Here is an 18748-nt window from a genome sequence, read left to right on the forward strand (position 1 = left end):
GGTTGTGATAGTTCTAAATAAATCGCTTGTCATTAAACTGGTGCTTTGCTACATGTTGTTATCTTGAGTAGCTGATGTCGCAATACGGGACTTTATTTATTTCATTGTGTTTTGTGTAACTTCACGGCGTACGGATTGTACGTGTTATAGATTGCAAAGGTGCAACGATCAGAAGACTGATGGCAGGCTCATGTTTAGAGAACTGCTGTTGAAGACATTTTAAAGTCACCTTTATTCATACTGAAAGCAGAGCAAAGAACAAAAACGATAGAACAAATTTGTAAATTACAATAACAAAGTTATTGGAAACTGACATCTCTATATACACAGTCCCCGGGTTATGGAACGATCTGTAACCCGAACTTTCCATACGTCGGAAACTGACCAATTTTCCCCCAAAGTTAAAATAAAATCCCATAGCAGGAAATAGTTGTGAATGACGGATGATTTAATTGCTAGATGAGGAAGGAGAGGAGACGGGCATTACAATCATCGGGGGTCAACATCAGCAGGCATACGTTGTTTTAAAGACAGGGCCGCAGAGAGAGCTGCAGAGGGAGCTGTAGCCCTGCCTCTACGCCTCGCTCCGCGGTATTCATCCGCAACCTCACCGCGCTGTACTACTTGCTCTTACGTAACTAACGCAAACATTACAGCGCATTGATTTTTTTTTCAACATGATTTATGGGAGCATTTCTGCCAGCACGGACTTCCATAAGTCGGGTCTTCCGGATATTTGCACCTGATAGGCACACAGTGACGACATTATATTTACCTCCGTCTATTTAAGATCAAAACAGCAGGAGGATTTCTCCACAACTCTGGGCTGTTACCTGATGACGCTGCTGGTTGTTGTTGTAATTACTGGCGAAACGTCACCAGGTACTCGAATTGTAAATGTTGTAGTGGGTTTACCCTCCAACACACACACACACACCTGTTAGTGCTGAACTAGTGAAAGATTAACTACGTTTTGTTTACTTTACAGACCTTACTAATTGGCTGTGTTGGGTGGTGCTGGCGGCTTTAACGACACATTTACGCGATCTAACCCCCCCCCAAAAAACCTCTATTATGAATGACATCTTGTCACATTGTGAAAGTTAAGATTGCATCATAAAAAATGCTATCAGGGAATCCTCTAATTATGTGCTCTGCTTTATAAGACACAAATTGGGGGGTCTTAATAAATGCAAACAATACAGTATCTTCAGGAAGATATGTTTTAATGATATATTATTTTATTTTTCTACCTACGTGACTTTACCGAAAGAACCAAACAGTATGTTTAATGTAGTTGTTCAGAAAAATATTCCAGGAGATGGTCCTCCATAGCAATGCATTAGCAGCCAAAGGACAGAAAACACCATCACTGGCCATTAAGACATAAAACATGTTCCAGACGGAATCTGTCCACATTTCAAAGCAGCACATTCATAATCATCATCTGGAAGATGTTTCTCCAAGACCCCCGCATCCTACAAGCTCTTTATTACATGCTTACAATGCAGGTTTGAGGATTTTGCAACCATGAATTTGAAATTCCAAAGCAAGCCCGTACCCTTATTCACATTTGATTAAACTCTGCGATATCCTCCACGTTATAAGACACTTGAAAAAGTATGCCCTAAATTCACAATGTCTTTTAATTTTGATAATATGGTATTAATAGATCACGCACTTTCACTTTTGCTGAAAAAACTCCATCATTTTCTTCACGAAGTTACTATTTATGTTGGCTATGTTCTCGTCTGTGTGATTCTCGATCGCCTTCAGCTTCTCGTCAAACAACTCCGTCATGACCTGCGCAAACAGGAGACGTAAACAACAAACAAACAAATAACAACGCTCACTCATCATGACAGTGCCATTTCAAAGTGTAGTCCTCGTTTCGCCCCAATGTTTTGTACCATCCGAGTTAATATTTGAGGTGTTACTGTAATCCAGTGGTTCTTAACCTCGGGTGCACGCATCCGCGGGGGGTGCGAGATGCCCTGCTGTAGTGTCATGCTCGGGGGTCATAGGGTCACCCCATGGCAACAGCTGTCCCAGTGTGGCACAAGGTGTGAACCCAGACTGAAAGTTGCCACAAGCCTGCTAGTGGGAGATGATGTTGCCATTGGTTCTCTAAATGTAAGTAGTTTGTGAGTTACAGTACCAGCCCACATGGCCTGCTCGACCTAAAGATTCCCCAGGAGAAGGACCCTAACGAGAGAACAATCCTGAAAAACGCATGAAGGTGGTAACCACAATGCAGGGTGATCCGTGTATAGATAACATTGATGTGAAGTGGTTTTAAATCGTTCTCAGGTGTTTCGTTTATTGTATTTTGTTTAACTGGGTGAAAGTCAAGAGACCAAGATAGTGATCAGAGTGCCCAAGGTGATTGTTAACAACGAATCGCTTATCGACAGGCCTCCATAGAACCCGATGTGTAGCGTATAGTGTAGTGTATAGTAGTATAGTGTATAGTAGTGTACAGTCTCGCTCTGGCCCCTCCCCCCCTCCAACCATATTTCCTATTTAAGCTTCTGTTCATCCCTCTGCCCCCCCCTCTCTCTCTACCTCCCTGTCCGTCTTTACTCCCTCCTTACCTCTTGGTGGACTTGTATATGTATATCTACTGACCGTGTACCTCGTATTTTTCATTCTATCTATGCTGGTATGTGCAATCCAAAGGTTGAACACGAAATTTAACACTCTTCTGAAATTCGTGGTCCGCCAGGAAGTGTCTGTGTTGTTGGCCTGACTGGATGTGCTTCACATAATGTTTTTTTCAGGTTTGTTGAATTCTCGTCTCTCATCTTTTTGTATTTACCTCCGTGATTTGTTCTTGACACCTGATGAAGATCGCTTGCGTTGTGATCGAAACGTCGTGATTGTTTTTTGTTTAAATATAATTTTATTGTATTTCTACATACGTGACTTTACCGAAAAAAACAATGAGTAATTTTATGCACTTGGGGAGTGATGACGGCGCCTTTGCAATTGCGGCACCTAATCTTTGGAACTCATTGCCCCTTCCAGGTCAGGGGACTTCTGGGACACTTCCAGATCTCCAAATCTCAACTTAAAAACATCTCTGTTTAAAATGGTTTTATCTCTCTTTAGTTATTCTCAAATGTCTTTGCTGATCCTGGGACTGAGACTGAAGTCTGGTCGCTATCTCAGCCCAGGCACTTGCAGTGGTGGCTCAACTCAGCCCTGTCAGCAACCTCAACTTCTTCCTCAAATTCTTCAAGTTCTTCATCAACTTATTCTTCAACTTATTATTCAACTTTTTCTGCTTGGATTGACCGACTTAAATGCGAGTACAGTCCTTCAGCCCTGCAGCAGCATGTCCAGTGTTTGATGAGAGATCTCAGGCCACGTTCTCAGGGGACCCCGGCTCTCATCTATTTACCTGGCAGTTGTATTTCTCTCTCCTTCTCACTATCTCTCTCACGAGTTTTCTCCCTCTCCTGTGCTTTGTGCTCACCTTTCACGCAGCTTTCCCTTCCTTTGCCTTTGTAGAATTGGCATGGTCAACCCATGCCCCTGTAAGATTGTATCCCCCCATATCACACACACACCGCAGTGTCCTTATCATTTTCCTTACCATGTCAGGGCGCTATGCATGAAAAGAGAGAAATGTAACATCAACCAAGGAAAGAAGAAATAAGGGGAAAAACCCTATTATTATACTTTGGTACTGGCAAAGGAGGTCTAATGATGTAGATGCTTACCCCGAGCCCTCATTACTTTGATAGTGCATTGTCTTTGAGCTGTTTGCATTTTGGCGTCCTTTGGTCTAGCACCAATTGAGACGAGGCTCAAAAGAAAGCTGTCTCTGGTGTGGACCAATCAGTTTCAAGGACAATGCATATATTATCAGTGTGTTTTTTGTTTGCATTTTGACCACAAGTATTGCGGTTAATGCACACATGATTCCTTGTAAAAAAAAAGTTTCAGTTTTGTTGCCAGAAAAAAGGGGAAAAACCCTATTGTGCATGGCATCAGGTTTGATTTAACCACACACACTTGTGGAAAAACATGCAAACATGCTCTGATAATATATGCCTTGTTCAATCGGTTTCAACGATAATGCATATATAATTATAAGAACATGTTTGTTTGCATGTTTGCCACGCGTATATGTGGTTAATGCAGACTTGATGCTTTGCCAAAGGTATTTATTTGGTGTTTGAAAATATTATTTTCCATAAAATGCTGCTCGGTTTCCAGATGTTATTTGCAAAAGCACTCCACTGACACTCTTAGAGGACGTCCACAGTTGCTCTTAACCAATCCAGTCACAACGAGTGCTATGGTGTAGCGATGTCAAAACCAGATGGATGGATGGAAAGATGCATGCGAAGATAAAGGATTGGGATTGATTCAAGCAGTGACACTTGGTAAGGAAAGAGAAGCATCACAGACATTAATTTGGCCTCAGTGTCACTTTTGCGTTGACTGAAGGGATGTAATTATGATGAAGGTGGTAGTAGTGGTGACATTATTACCTTTTGCTGATTCTCCAAGTGTGATATGTTTGATTCCCTGTCTTTGTCAACGTTCTTCAGAGCCTCCGAATCCTGCTTTCTTTTCCTTTCCAATGTTCTGCTCTCTGCAAAGACAACTCGTCACTAATACACGCTCGAGCTTGGATATCTGATTATTTAAGAAATCAATTTCCGCCACTGATTATATTATTTGTTCCATTACTTAACTAAGTGTATAGTATAAATATATACTCTCTGGTTATTTCGGTAAAGTGACATAGATAGAAAAAAGAAAAACAAGACGTTTCGGTCACAACACAAGAGTCCGTCTTCAGGTGAGAAAAATGATCTGCTGTTGTGGCTTTATATAGGCACGGGAGGGGGAAGGGGGGGGAAGGAGTTTGGCTGTAGGAGTTCACAGGGGAGAGGGGGGAGGGTTTGTGGCTTGCATGGACGGGTGGGGCTGGAGAAATTAGCAAGTAAATGGACTTGAATTAGTAATCGGACAACAAGACACACGGGTGGGTGAGTAAAAATCAGCAGTTAAAATTTAACATGGTTAATCACATCCTTCCAATGATTGCTCAATCTGAATCCTTCTCGACTAAAGTTTTGTTTGTGTTTGTATATCTGGATGGCTTCATGAACAAATCTCTGATGGTGGTCCGAGTTGTTTGCAGAGCACCTTGGTCTCGGAGAAAACAATGTCACGTGTTATCAATGTCACGTGTGCCCACAGCATTGAAACATTGATCCGCCACCGCCGAGGTGTTGGTTCTGCCATGTTTCAAATTTGCTCTGTGTTCGCGAACCCGGTCTGAGACACGTCACTTCGTTTCACCAATGTAACTGCTGCTGCAGACCGAATTTAATGGGTAATAGATGTTTCACTTACTTTGATTATTATGCCTTAGTTTTTGATGGTTTCCTTATGATTTTAAACATGACAAAAAAATATGGCAACAATAATTGTGCTTGAACAATATTTTTTTGGAAACAAATGATGTCATAATTACGGATCGAACATTATGCAATATATCGCAATATCGCCATATCGTGGAAATCATAGTTACTCAGAAAAATATAATCAAACAAATTCGTGTAGCCAACAACTTAGAAAAGAAAAGCATCCTACTCAGTTCTTCTTGTTGAACTTGGGTCAGTGTCTTGTCCACCATCAGGATACTTTGTCCACGATCCTTATTTTTTTCCATAAAATCTTCATAGGCTTTGTCTTTCTGGAAGGACAGAACAGCAAATACCTCTCTGTGCCATGCAAAAGGATACATATACATCGATATTGAGGGAGATAAGAGTAAAAGGGTAGCGGTGAATGACACCCGCGGTCATTCATGATAATTCTAGTAAGTTTGGTCTTCGCGCCACTTCTGACAGTGAAAGACTATCAGCAAGGTGCTCTGTTTCAAAGACAGCTATAGCCTGAAATTGCCAGGGGAGGTGTTTTACTCCCCCTGGCTCCACCAAATGGGGTTGTGGCCAGGAGAGGTCAATGGACTCCTTTCCTTTCGGTACTCCTGTAACGTGCTCGCTCTGACATTGTCTCTTTAGTCCACTTGGTAATGAGCAAAAATTGCAGAGCTCAGCAGTCCCGACGAACTTGCCCAGTGGCCCCCCGTTTGCCACTGTGGAGGATGAGAGTACACCGCAAAGGTAGTCAGCTCACCGACGTCAGCCAATGACATTGCTCACAACGCAGTTTTGCTGGCAAATACCCGCAAGTTAGGTGAGTGTTGTTTGCCCCCGTCTAGCCTACACAGGCTGTGGGAGCAAGACCAGCTCCTATTGATGTCAGCATAGCACCCAAGATAGTGGTATATATTTATATATGCTTAACATGGAAGCATTGTGGCAGAGAGTGAGAGGCAGGTCTATATATAGGTTGTGTGTAGAGGTGAGCAGTATATGCGGGACTGTGAAGTAACAATTAGATGATGTCCCAGGACAGGAATCCATGGAAAAGAGCAGGAAGAACAACCTCTACAGAATGGAGGAAACGTCAGGAAGAAGATGCACATGGAGGGTGTACGTCACCTCTTCTCCGAGTCCCTCTGTCGCACGATACTCTTCATCCAGCTTCAGCATTGCTGCCTTGTATCTCTGATAGCCCCCAGGCTGCATGAATTCCTTGTCCATCTCATTCACGTGTTGAAATAGTTCACGAAGTCGCTGTTCGGACAACTTGTATGATTGCTCCGTGTTCTTTTTCTCCATTTTCTCAAATGTTTCCAGCGTGAAACGCTGTACAATAGAGGCTTTGTGAGTAAAAAAACGAAAGTCCACCAAAAAAACACAGGGAAAAGTTCATGCAAACATTGTGGCCACTCAGCTAATCCAAGTGGACAAGGCAGACGTAGACAGAACTTTTAAAGAAAAAAATAGAAAAAATGGCATCATCTCGGCCTAGTGAATCTAAAGGTCTCCGACTATTTCCCGCAGACAAAAATGGAAAATGCTCTAAGATGAAAGTCAGGAAAGAGTGTGGCCTGGACGTTAGAGCTCTGGCAACAATGAAAAGATGAGCTGCAAAATTGCCCACTTCCTTTAATTTATGTGTCATCTAGGATCGCAAGAGGATGCCTCAAATATGAAGGAGGTTCAATGTTTTTTGCAATAAAAAAACAGGTGAGAACCCATCCATGCCAACAAGCTACCACCTAAAATTAAACCTCAGCTACACTACAAACCTGAGTGATGAATCTTAAAGAGAATTAGACCCATTGTAGAACAAACCCTAAACTCCGAACATGTAGATTTTTTCCCGAAATAACCACGTGCCACCAAGTACTAGCCCTCACTATTTAGATCAAAAGTGGCTTCTAGCAGAGAAATAAAACCAGAAATGACAAAACGGGGCTTGTATTTCCAAAGCTTTTTTCTAGATGGGCAGTCGTGGCAACAAGATATGCTTCTAAGAAAAATATGCTTCGGAATTACTCTCGGGGAAACGATACATCAGAATCAGAATATGTATTTATACTGCAGCAATCCGATAAGCTATGAAGCTCTTTTTCACAGATGTCCATTAGGGGCACGGGGTAAAAACGTTACAACAAACTATAAACATGATAGGAGTGAAAAGTACAAGAAAGATAAACAAATGACCTAAAATGTTTCAAATAAATCTAAACCATCCCCAACCTATCAGACAGAGCCCACTGAGGTATTCACTTATTGTTCAAAAGCGACCTGGCCACAAATTCTAGCTCAACAAAGTAGCGTATTATTTGGACATTTATAGCAGTAAAATTATCTCAATAGTCTCAACGCATGTTTCTAAATGTGGAGGGAAACCCCACGGGGAGAACATGCAACGTCCAAATATACAGGCATCAGAGTGGGGTTCGAACCCCTGAACTCCTGCATACCAAGCGAGGAAGATAACATATCCTAGCCACCATGACGCCCCTTAAATAAATAAATATAGTATATAGGTTACAATTGCATAATAAATTCCAAAGCTTCGGAAAGGCAGTAAAACAACAGCAAAAACTGTCCCAGACCACACCAAGACAACACACAATCCCTTAATACAAATTGTACATTAAAATCTAACTCTCAATACGTTAAATTTTGATTTAAAGCTTTCGTGACTGCAGAGATTCATATTCTTGGTTCTTTCGGTAAAGTCACGTAGAAGGGGAACAATAGGATAATACAAAGGAGCGATGCCACAGAGTTTATTAAAAACGAGTGAAATGGAGGAGGGGAAGGGGGTGGACCACAGAGACTTTCATCGCCCCTGCACTAGCTTAGGAGATGGTGGATCCCATAGGAGAGCAAGGCTAGTGTAAGTGGGCCCTAGGTTGCATTGTCCCTCTTTTTCGTTTTGTAATGTTATCTCAGTGATGCCCCCCCCTCCCATTCATTCCTTCCCATTTTTCTTTCTAGCCCCCAAACTTTGTTTGCTTGAGATAGAAAATTAACCTAGTACACCTTAACCTGCTCACGTAGGTGATTGCCAACAAGGGTTTTGCCACCAAGTACTAAGTCATGTTTTTCAGAGGGGTCAAATACTTATTTCCCTAATTAAAATGCAAATCAATTCATAAGATTTTTGACATGCGTTTTTTTCTGGATTTTGTTGTTATTCGGTCTCTCACTGTTAAAATAAACCTACCATTAAAATTATAGACTGATCATTTCTTTGTCAGTGGGCAAACTTACAAAATCAGCAGGGGATCAAATACTTGTTTCCCTCACTGTATGGCCATGATCATAGGAGGTCAAGAGAGGCTTTCTCACATGCCATCTACTACTCCTGACCTGACAATAGCTGGGTGACTTATGATCACCACCCATCTCGAGATTCTTGGTGTCCTATTAGATCAGAACCTGAGTTTCGACGTTCATATTTCATCCACTGTCTGTCTACATTTCCAATTGTCATGTCACCTGGCTTTCGTCATACTTGTCCACTCTTGAACATTAATTTGGCAAACACCATTGCCTGTTCTATCATTGAATATAGACTGGACTACTGAAATTATCTCTTCTCCAGCATGTCTACAAACAAGCTCAATCATCTCCAGTGTATGGAAATGTTGCTTTGCTCACACAGTGTTTAGCAATAAACATGACCTATTCATCCATTCAAATCAGATCTTCTAAATCAATTTCACTAGAATTCAACTCAGCAATGCATCATTTACAAAGTCCAAGATTAAATTGTGAGTTCCATCTCACAACCTCTAATCCGCATCAAGTGGCTTCCTTGTCACGCCCACCTCTCGAACCAGACAAGGTGAACGTCACCTCTCTTTCACATCTCCAGTCATCTGTATTTCTCTCCGTGTGCATTTTGGTATTGTTGTCGATCTTTTTTTCACAATCTGAAGACGTTTCTCCTATTCGAAATTATTCTTCCAAACCTCTGAAAAGTCCTTTGAAATGTAACGTTGTGCACGATCTAAATAAAAAGTATGCATTTATGAATGAAAGTATCTGCGGAAGGCGACATGGGAGAGCGCAGCTGCCATGATTAGAAAACGTCCCACATCATCAACAATATGAAGGTGCATCTCCAGGGCTTTACGCAGCCAGATAAACAGGCTAAGGAGTGGTGTGGTGTGATGCAGACAGATAAATTATGGTTTCTCTGGGATAGCCTCACTGTGTGAATGTGGAGAAATGGAGGATGCTGCTCCCCCAGAGGGTCCCCAGGGGGTCTTCCCAGACTTCGTGACATGAGCCGTGATGCTATTTGGTGTTTTAAGAGGAACTGTTGATAAAACTGTGTTTTCAGTAATCCCTGCTTTGTTTTACTTGTTATGGCGTAGATGCATTCAACATATACCAGTTGCCATTTGTGGCCGCATCCCCAGCATACAATTGTTTATGCCAGTTGCAACTTGTTTGAATGTGTCCTTCATTTATTTAAAATCGATAGCAAGAGTCATTGCCGAAGAATTTTATTATATAGACAACAATTTGTATTTAAGTTGATGTCATTTTTTTATTGTTGCGGGTATGCAGTTGTTTTGGGTATGTTTTAATCGTAGGTTGCCTTTTTGGGCTTCCATTTGAAGCCTTATCGCCTTTTTACGCCCTGATTGTTCCTTTTTCGGCCAAGCCCCATTACTGTTTAAGGCCCCGGCACTTCATACATATGCCCTTTCCTCTGTAGGCCCACCCTTCCTACCGAGGCTCCACCTCATCCTGCTTAGGCTCCACCACATCCTGCTTAGGCCCCACCCCATCGTGCTTAGGCCTGAAATTCTCCCATGCTTGTGCCCATCCCTTTCTCTTTTGCATCCTTGCACCTACGTATTTGGATCCCACCCCTTCCTTACTTCAACTGGCACATTTACTTTAGGCCCCACCCCTTCCTGCTTAGGTCTCTCCCGCCTTCATCTTTCGGCAGTGCCCTTTCTGTTATTCTGCCATTCCTTATTCTTTAGGACCCGTTACTTCCTTGTAACACAGGGTTAGGCTTGTTTGGGTGGTGGTGGTGGGGGTTGTGGCTTCATAAGCAAAATCGCTTTCAGAATTATAATAAAATAAAACGTAATAATACCATTTATATAGCGCTTTTCATCAAGGATCTCAAAGTGCTGCACAGGACACAGCAGCAGACACTCAGATACATACACATTTTATATTATAAATAAATTTTAAGAATCAATTTACTTAATGAACTAAACGTTCAATAAGTTGAAGCATAAAATACCACGGTATCTATCTCACACTTAAGCAAACATTATCTTGCTGCGGTTTTCCCACCTGATGATGATTGCTTGTGGTGCGATCGAAACGTCGTGATTTCATTTATTTTATTTTATACCCACGTGACTTCACCGAAAAAACCAAACAGTATAGGTTTAAAGATGCATTTTAAAAATGTCCTCAGACTCAGAGATCCTGATATCTCGTGGAAGAGTGATGCATATCCTCGAGGCTACATGGGGAAAATCTTGGTCACCCATAGACCAAAGCCTCGACCTGGGAACACAGACAGAAGATCTGCATCCCCAGATCTTAGAGACCTTGAGGGGACATATGGGTGTAGCATGTCAATGATTAGGCTGGGGCAAGATGGTTCACTGCTTTGTAAGTTAACTTTAGGATTTAAAACTGTATTCTACGTGAAAATGGAAGCCAGTGCAGGGAGGCCAACACGGGCATAATATGATGTGAATGTATTCTGGTGAATTCTTAAACTGATACATGTTAAAAAGATAAGGAGAAAAAATGCGTTCCAGGTGAACCCTTTCTAAATCGGTGGTATTCTGCCATCGTTTAACATCACCATGAACATCCAATGCAGGCGGCATTCGATCTCCTGGCATAGCAGTTGAAACCATGGGTGCATATGTTAAATCCACCGGTGTCTGTCCACCCATTATTATAAATGGGTACACCACAGTCAATTGTGAGGTTATATATGGGTGTGGTAAATGTGGGTACTCCCACCTCCTCCAAGACATCTGTCCCAGGCATTGAAGAGTAGGCCAAAACTACCTTCTAGAGTGTAGCTCTCCAGATATATCCTCATATTGGAGGCCCCCTCTATCAGCCGCGGTGTGAAAAATACATTTTATGGCTGCACCTTTACGTTTTCAACATCCTCCAAACTCACCAAGAGCATCTTCTCAAACTCGTGATTGCAGTCGAGCACAGAGCGACGGCAGAAGAGAGCCATCGCTTTCTTTGTGCACTCCTCTTGATGTCGTTGCAGTTGTTTGTACTCCACAGGAAGCTTATTCAGCAGCGTCTCCATCTCTCGCTGGTATACCCCTTTGGCGTCCTCCATTGCCTGCTTGTTGGCAAGTAGCACCACCTCTTTCCGTGCACCCTCGATGCAGGCCATGTCGCCCAAACGATGAGCCTGCACATAAAGCTCTGCAACCTGCAGGAAGACTGAAAAAAAACCAGGAGGTGAGCAAGCAATAGGGTCTTCATCATCGTCGTTATGATTTCAAGCATGTCTGACTGTTTTAAAGTATAAATGAATTAGCGCTGTCAATCTGTTTATCTGTCAGTCACAAGGATGCATAATAACTGGCTTATAGACTTTCCAATATGAACACAAATTTAGTATAACTCGAGTATAAATATTTGCATAAAGTGTTGTTCATCAAGACCCTATTGAAAATCGACCCCATTGATCAAATTATAGCTCATATGTTTGGGAATGAAACCCAGGGTGAAATGGATACATCCCTTTGGCCAAAGCAATGACATTACACGCACTTGCATACGTCTCCCACGTGATGTCATGAAGTGTGAAATCATCTCTGATGTCTTTTCTCTGACGTGTTCATGGGTTGTACTGTGTGTTTTTCAACATTGATGTCCAGAGTTTTTGTTCCACGTGCTGGGAGGTTATTCAAGAAGTGAAAAATTTGAAACTGAATGATTCAGTTCCCAAAGAAGCTCCCAGCACCATGGAGTGAAGCGTCAGACATTCATGCTGAACAACGTGGGGTACAACCTGAAAACAAATGGGAGTGCTATAAAAGTAAAACCGTGATAACTGGTTAAGTAGATCAAAATTTCAACATTTTTTTACAAAATGCATTTCACTCTTAACGATGTAGCAGAAACCACAGCAGTGCAGGCTTAATATTTTTTCCAAGTGTTTGCGCTCACGTTGGCCAGTGAGGATGACCCCATCGATGTTCTTGTACTTCATGATCTGGTAGATGTGAGAGGTGAACTCCTCCGCCACTTTCAGAAACGTCTCGCTGAGTTTATTCTCCAGCTGGTCCATGTCGTCCGGGTGTGTGGGCATGGGGAATATGAAGCACTTCCGCTTCTGCAGGAAGACAACAATGACGACAATTCAACAACGACAATGTACTGACAATCCTCAATACCATCAGCTATTGTCAATCCACTGGTGAATGAAGGCCCCACCAAGCCTCCGCACCTGCACATGCTCTAATTTTATTTCTCCATTGCTTTGGTGAAGGTAATTTCAGATGTGCTCCCATTCCTTGGCTGCCACTCCATTATTATTTTTGAACTAAACGGTCATATCTTCATTTTCTCAAATGAAGATATTATTGATCATTTTAAAAATAACAATCATACCACGCTTTGTTTGGCAATAAGAACAAAAATGGAATCAATTTAACACGTAGGCTTTTGCGACCAATATTATCGCGTAAATACGCGATCTAACAAAAAAAAACTCTATTACGGAAAAATGGAATCTCTGTCCGCAACTAGCCATGCAATGGTGCAGCATCAACATATCATTTGCCTAACAAAATACATACATGTCAGTTAAATTCCTTCTGTTGAAATGTCTGATTGAGAACAAATAATGCACTCATAGGAGGGGGTTGTGTCTTGTTTGTCGTCACAAGAACAATGGCATGTGCCAGCAAACATTTAATGATCTTACTTTTAACATCGATTCGTTAATTTCGTAATGCTTTTAATTGTTGAAAGGTTAGTCTGGCACTGAATAGCTACGATCCGTTATCTATTCACATGCCTATTTTTAAAACACTAGTCACTGGCAAAAACATTATACAGTAAAACCTTGGATTGCGAGTAACTTGGTCTGCGGGAGTTTTGCAAGACGAGCAAAATTTTTAAATAAATATTAATTTGATAAACGAGCGAGGTCTTGCAATACGAGTAGTACGTATACGCTTTGTCTGCCGAGCGTCACGTGATCACAATTGATATACAAGTGTTTTTATATACGAGTGCTTTGGATTACAAACACGTTTCCGAAACGAATTATGCTCCAATCCAAGGTTTTACTGTAAATGTAGTTCTCACCAAGCCCCACGGTGTTAAGTGTTGTCTCTAATCCTCAATGACTCTGTCTCTCTGGTCTCTGTTTTTGTGCTATGAATAGGGAAGGACATTTGCTCAAAACATTGCTGATTTTAGACTTTAACATAGCTATTTCTATGACCAGTCACAAGCTAATCCCTCAGTTATTTCAATGCTAAATTCTCTTGTTTGATTTTACTAGGTGCCTCTGTGGATGTGTAGGCTTTGATTTTAACATAGCCATTTCTGTGACCAGTCACAAGCTAATCCCTCAGCTATTTCAATGCTAAATTCTCCTGTTTGATTTGTAAACCCCTTTGTCATGGTGCCTCACTTCTCTAAACCAGCTTAAAAGACGCTACGAATCTTAATAACGTTCATTGAAGCTTTGTCGTCCCGACAGGTTTGTTCCTTTCACCTGAAGAAGGCCACTTGTGTTGTGGCCAAAACGTCGTGAGAATTTTATTGTGTTATTTTGTTTTATTATTTTATTCTCATTCTACGTGACTTTACCCAAATTAATAGTCTTAAAATAGTTGAAATTGTTATTCTTGGAAATGTTTATTACAAGTCACATGCTTAAACCGAACAAATATGTGCTCCAGTTAATCAGAAATCCACGTGATCACCTCTATATTATGGTCACGCAGCTCATCACGCTCATGAGCGTGACTACGGTGGGGACAGGAGCGGCGGGATCGGCCACACGGACCTCGCCGGAGAGAGTGGGAAGAGCACCGGCGGCCGACATTCCCACGGAGAAGTCCACGTGCACGGCGGCCACCATTACGAGTGACGCAGAAGAAACGCGGCTCGGGGACGCCATTTTACAAGAGCGAGAATCGGCGGAGGCGAGGGCGGCTCCAGCAGCACGTGGAAAAAGGGCCAATCGGCCCCGACGATTGCCACCTGTCTGCGAATTTGTTGCAGCAGGGGGTGACTGGAGCGCCTTCTCTCAGCACTTCGAGGCGGCATACCGGTCGGTGGACTGGACCAAGGAGGAGGCTTTGAGGGCCCTGCCGATGGCGCTGGATGGCAACGCCCTAGTGGCGTTCCGGGCCATACCGAGTGAAATGCAGGCCATCCTTCAGCAAGCTTACAGTGAGATGGCGACCGTGTACGATCCGCCTTCCAACACGCGCAGGAAATTCCTGCAGTGGAGGCGAGGCCGAGATGCCTCTCGCCTGGGCATTGGGACAGGCGGCGTACCCAGCGATGGACTGGACAGCCCTCGACTCTCTCGTCATGGAAAGGATGTTGGGGTTGGCACAAGAGATGGGGGTTGTCTTGCTGGTCGTCGACGAGGACACGCAGATGTCCCGTTGGGCCGCCAGATGCCTGCAGGTCCACTAAAACCTGCACCGGTGGTCCCAGATGGCGGCATGGATGGGGGAACCCAGACAGAAGTGCAATCTGGCTGAGTGGTCGCCACGGCGCGTTGGGGTACCGCCAGCCTTGGACAGGCTGCCGGACAGGGATGTTGCGTAGAGATATCGTTGGGGCATTGACTGGTTTTTTTTGCTCTCCACATTAACGTGCAGTAGAGAATGTTACAGCCAAAGCTCTGGCGAGGGATTCTGTAGAGATTCCGCCAGGCACGCAAATGTTGGTGCCATTACGCTATCGCAAAGGGTTTCAAATTGCGAACCCTGTGGTAGAAGTTCTCTTGACTCCGTCCAATACGGCAACCCATGGCCTGGTGCTGGTCGGCACACAGACGGTCCTTCGACTGAAACAAGAGCCATTTTTACAAGTCCTAAATGCAGGACCGGGAACAGATGTGGTCCAGGCAGGGACGGTGTTGGCTCATGAGACGGCCGTGTGTTGTGAGGGTGTCCAGCCTGCGCTGGGCGAGTTCGTGGGCGTTGTAATTCAGGGGACTGAGTCAGACGGGACGTGGGCAGAGTCGTTGTGATATCGGCCGTACTTGCTTGCTGCAACACTGCATTGATACGGGCGAGGCCACCCCGATTAATCAGAACTCCTATCGGTTGAGCCCACGGGAGAAGGATCATGTGCAGTAGGTGGTGGAGGAAATGTTAGCTGCGGATATCATTTCTCCTTCTACCATCCCTTGGGGAGCACCTGTGGTGCTAGTTAAGAAGCACGATGGCTTCTTAAGGTTCTTCGTGGATTTTTTATGAACTGAATAAGGTTTCGGTGGTAGATGCGTATCCACTCCCACAAATTAGATGACCCCCTGGATGCGTTATCCGGTGCACGTTTGTTTTCAATGCTGGACTTGTTGTCGGGGTTTTGGCAACTCCCCCTCGATGAGTCACCTAAGCCAAAAACCATGTTCTGGACGCCCCAGGGACTTTTCCGGTTTAACTGCCTCCCGATGGGATTGCATTAAGCGCCAGCCACTTTCTAGTGGATTATGGAATTGGTCCTGGCAGGAATGCAGTGGGACTCCTGCTTCATCTACTTAGATGATATTATTGTGTTTAGTAGCACTTTCGAGGAGCATTTGTAGCAGTTGCGATCTGTGTTCTCCAAGATGCAATCGGCTAATCTCAAATTGAAGCCCACTAAATGTAATTTTCTGCAAACCTCTGTGCGATACTTGGGTAACATCATGAGTTCAGACGGAATGGCGTGCATGCACGAGTGGCCAACCCCCAAGTCTGTGGGTGAGGTGCATAGTTTTTTTGGGTTTGCGTCGTATTAACGACTTGACTATCCGGATTTCTCCCTGCCATTTATTCTGGACACGGACGCTAGTGACACAGACATAGGGGCTGTCCTGTCCCAGGTTAAAAACGGAGTTGAGAGGGTGGTCGCGTATGGTAGGGATTTTGTTGTTCACACGGATCTTTCAACCCATCAGTACATTCTGTGAGTAGACCAACCTTCTGGCCAGCTCTCACGCTGGCTGGAAATTCTTCAGGAGTACTTGTTCCGAGTTATATATCGGCAAGGGGTGCGACATTGTAATGCGGATGTGTTGTCCCGCTTGCCCCTGGTGGAGCGTTGTGCATGTTCATCAGGCGTGGGCCATGGTAAACTACCTGTGACTGTGTCACCAAATGTCGTGGAGATGCTCGGTGAGGGGGAGCCCACCAAGGTGGTCGCAACGGAAAACAGCACTTTGGCTCTCACGAGAGCTCTCACGAGAGCCAAGTGGGGGCGACTGTAGATGGAGGATGTGTCCCTCATGGCCTTGCGGCGTCATGCTGAGTTGCAGCGCAAAGGATCTGCTCCCACGGGAGGTCCACAAGTTGTTTTTCACAAAGGACTATTGATGAGGTGGGATAAGGGGCTGCACCATCACTGAATTGTGGTTCCCACTGCCCTGTGGGGCAGGTTGACACGGGTGGTGCATGAAGATAAGTTGTTGCCCTTTGGGATGTGAAAGATGTTGACTTTGCAGCGTGACTTTTATTGGCTGGGAATGTCGAGTGATGTTAACCATCTAGTAAAAGGTTGCATGGATTGCGCGCACCAGAAACCACCACTGAGGAAGTCCCAGCCTCCGTTGCAGTCCATTTCGATGTCTCAGATTTACGAGTTGGTCGCACTCCATATTCTGCGACCCTTCCCAGCCATGCAGACGGGGAATACATTTCTCCTAGTAGGGGTTGAATATTTTTCTCGGTGTCCAATGGCCTGGGCATTGCCCAACCAACCGGCTGCATCTATTGCCGATGCATTTTTTCATGGCTACCTAATGGATAAGGGAACCCCCTAGCAGCTTTTCATGGATCAGGGCGGATTTTCTCATCGAAGCTGCTGCGCGAGGTGTGCGACACGCTAGGCACGTTAGAATTTTAGAATGTCACCAAACTATCCACAAATGGACGGTATGGTGGAACGCCTGCACAGAACTTTGACATCTATGCTTTGTCAGGCGGTCAGCGTGGCACAAACCAATTGGGATTTGCACGTTCCAGGGGTCTTGGTGGCGTACAGGATGGCCCCACACGCTTCCACGGGATTTTCGACATTTTTCCTCATCTACGGGAGAGAGAATGAACCCAACGGAGGTCCAATTGGGCATGTCGGGGGCAAGGGAAAAACGGCCTTGCCCATGCCCCTGCAAGTTACGCTGAGTCGCATGTTGGCAGCACACAGCGCGGCTAGGGTAAATACCGCCAGAGCGCAGGTGGCCAATGAAAAGAACGCAGGGCGGCGTGGGCGTGTGCTTCAATGGACCATAGGGGACAGGGCATGGTTGCACTGCCCGCGGGTGCCCCTGGGAATGTCCCCTAAACTGCATCGGCCATGACAAGGTCCCGTGGAAGTGGTGGAGATTAAACGGCCACAGTGTGTGCGTATACAGATGGGCCGTCGCCATTGGTTTGTCCATCCATCATGGTTGAAACAATATGTTTCTCTCCAAACTGACAGCTCATCTCCAAGCACTGCATGGCTGGTGTCTGATGTGTCCAACGAGCCAGGGGAATCCGCCACAGAGAGCATGCATCAGAAGGATTGTGTTGTGCTGCACACAGTTTCCGAGCCCCTGAAGGCCGCGGAGTCACGGGATCCTGCTGGGTGCGATAGACCGCCGGCTACAGCCCGGACCACGTCTTCGAAGGAATCAGGGGAGCAGCCGACCCCTTAAAGGCTTGTATTCAAGTCCCCATCGCCTGGAGAGAAGACAAAGTTCGCCTCCAAGGATGGACTGGCGTCAAGGACTCAGTCGTTGGGGTTGGGTTGCGGGCAATGCGCGTCGGGGTGTATTTTTTCTCTCTCTCCCTTACCGTTATTATGGATGTTAGGATTTTTTTGTTTGTTCTTATTTTCGATTGCGGATTTGTTCTGCCCTAAAATGTGTTATTATTGTTACTGGGATTTTATGGGGTTCTCGTTTGCGGAATTGTTCTACCTAAATTGTATAATTGTTGTTGGTATTAGCTGGGATGGCTATCTATTAAACATGGGGGGGGGGGTGATGTAGTGACAGGGTGCCATCTGCTGAACCATTGGGGCTAATTACGGGTATGGGTGCGTTATAGATAAGCACACGTAAGCAACCAAAAGCGGAGTGTAACTGGGCCAAGGGTCAAAGA

At 44.4% G+C, this 18748-nt stretch overlaps 1 protein-coding gene across 1 annotated transcript in view; it reads right to left on the reverse strand.

Annotated features, from left to right (window-relative positions):
- Positions 1 to 213: 213 nt before the first annotated feature.
- The window catches only part of LOC116957581 (guanylate-binding protein 1-like), a 71399-nt gene continuing 52864 nt past the window's right edge, over positions 214 to 18748 (reverse strand). The window contains exons 13-18 of the mRNA XM_032979821.2: positions 12591 to 12756; positions 11578 to 11858; positions 6534 to 6740; positions 5617 to 5719; positions 4503 to 4606; positions 214 to 1803 (exon numbers count right to left, since the gene is read on the reverse strand). Coding sequence (XP_032835712.2) covers positions 1684 to 1803; positions 4503 to 4606; positions 5617 to 5719; positions 6534 to 6740; positions 11578 to 11858; positions 12591 to 12756 — 981 coding nt within the window. The 3' untranslated portion in view covers positions 214 to 1683. The remainder of the gene's footprint in view (positions 1804 to 4502; positions 4607 to 5616; positions 5720 to 6533; positions 6741 to 11577; positions 11859 to 12590; positions 12757 to 18748) is intronic.

This window comes from Petromyzon marinus, chromosome 77, assembly GCF_048934315.1.
Source record: "Petromyzon marinus isolate PM22_M1 ecotype Great Lakes invasive population chromosome 77, UKy_Petmar_22M1.pri1.0, whole genome shotgun sequence".
NCBI lineage: Eukaryota > Metazoa > Chordata > Hyperoartia > Petromyzontiformes > Petromyzontidae > Petromyzon > Petromyzon marinus.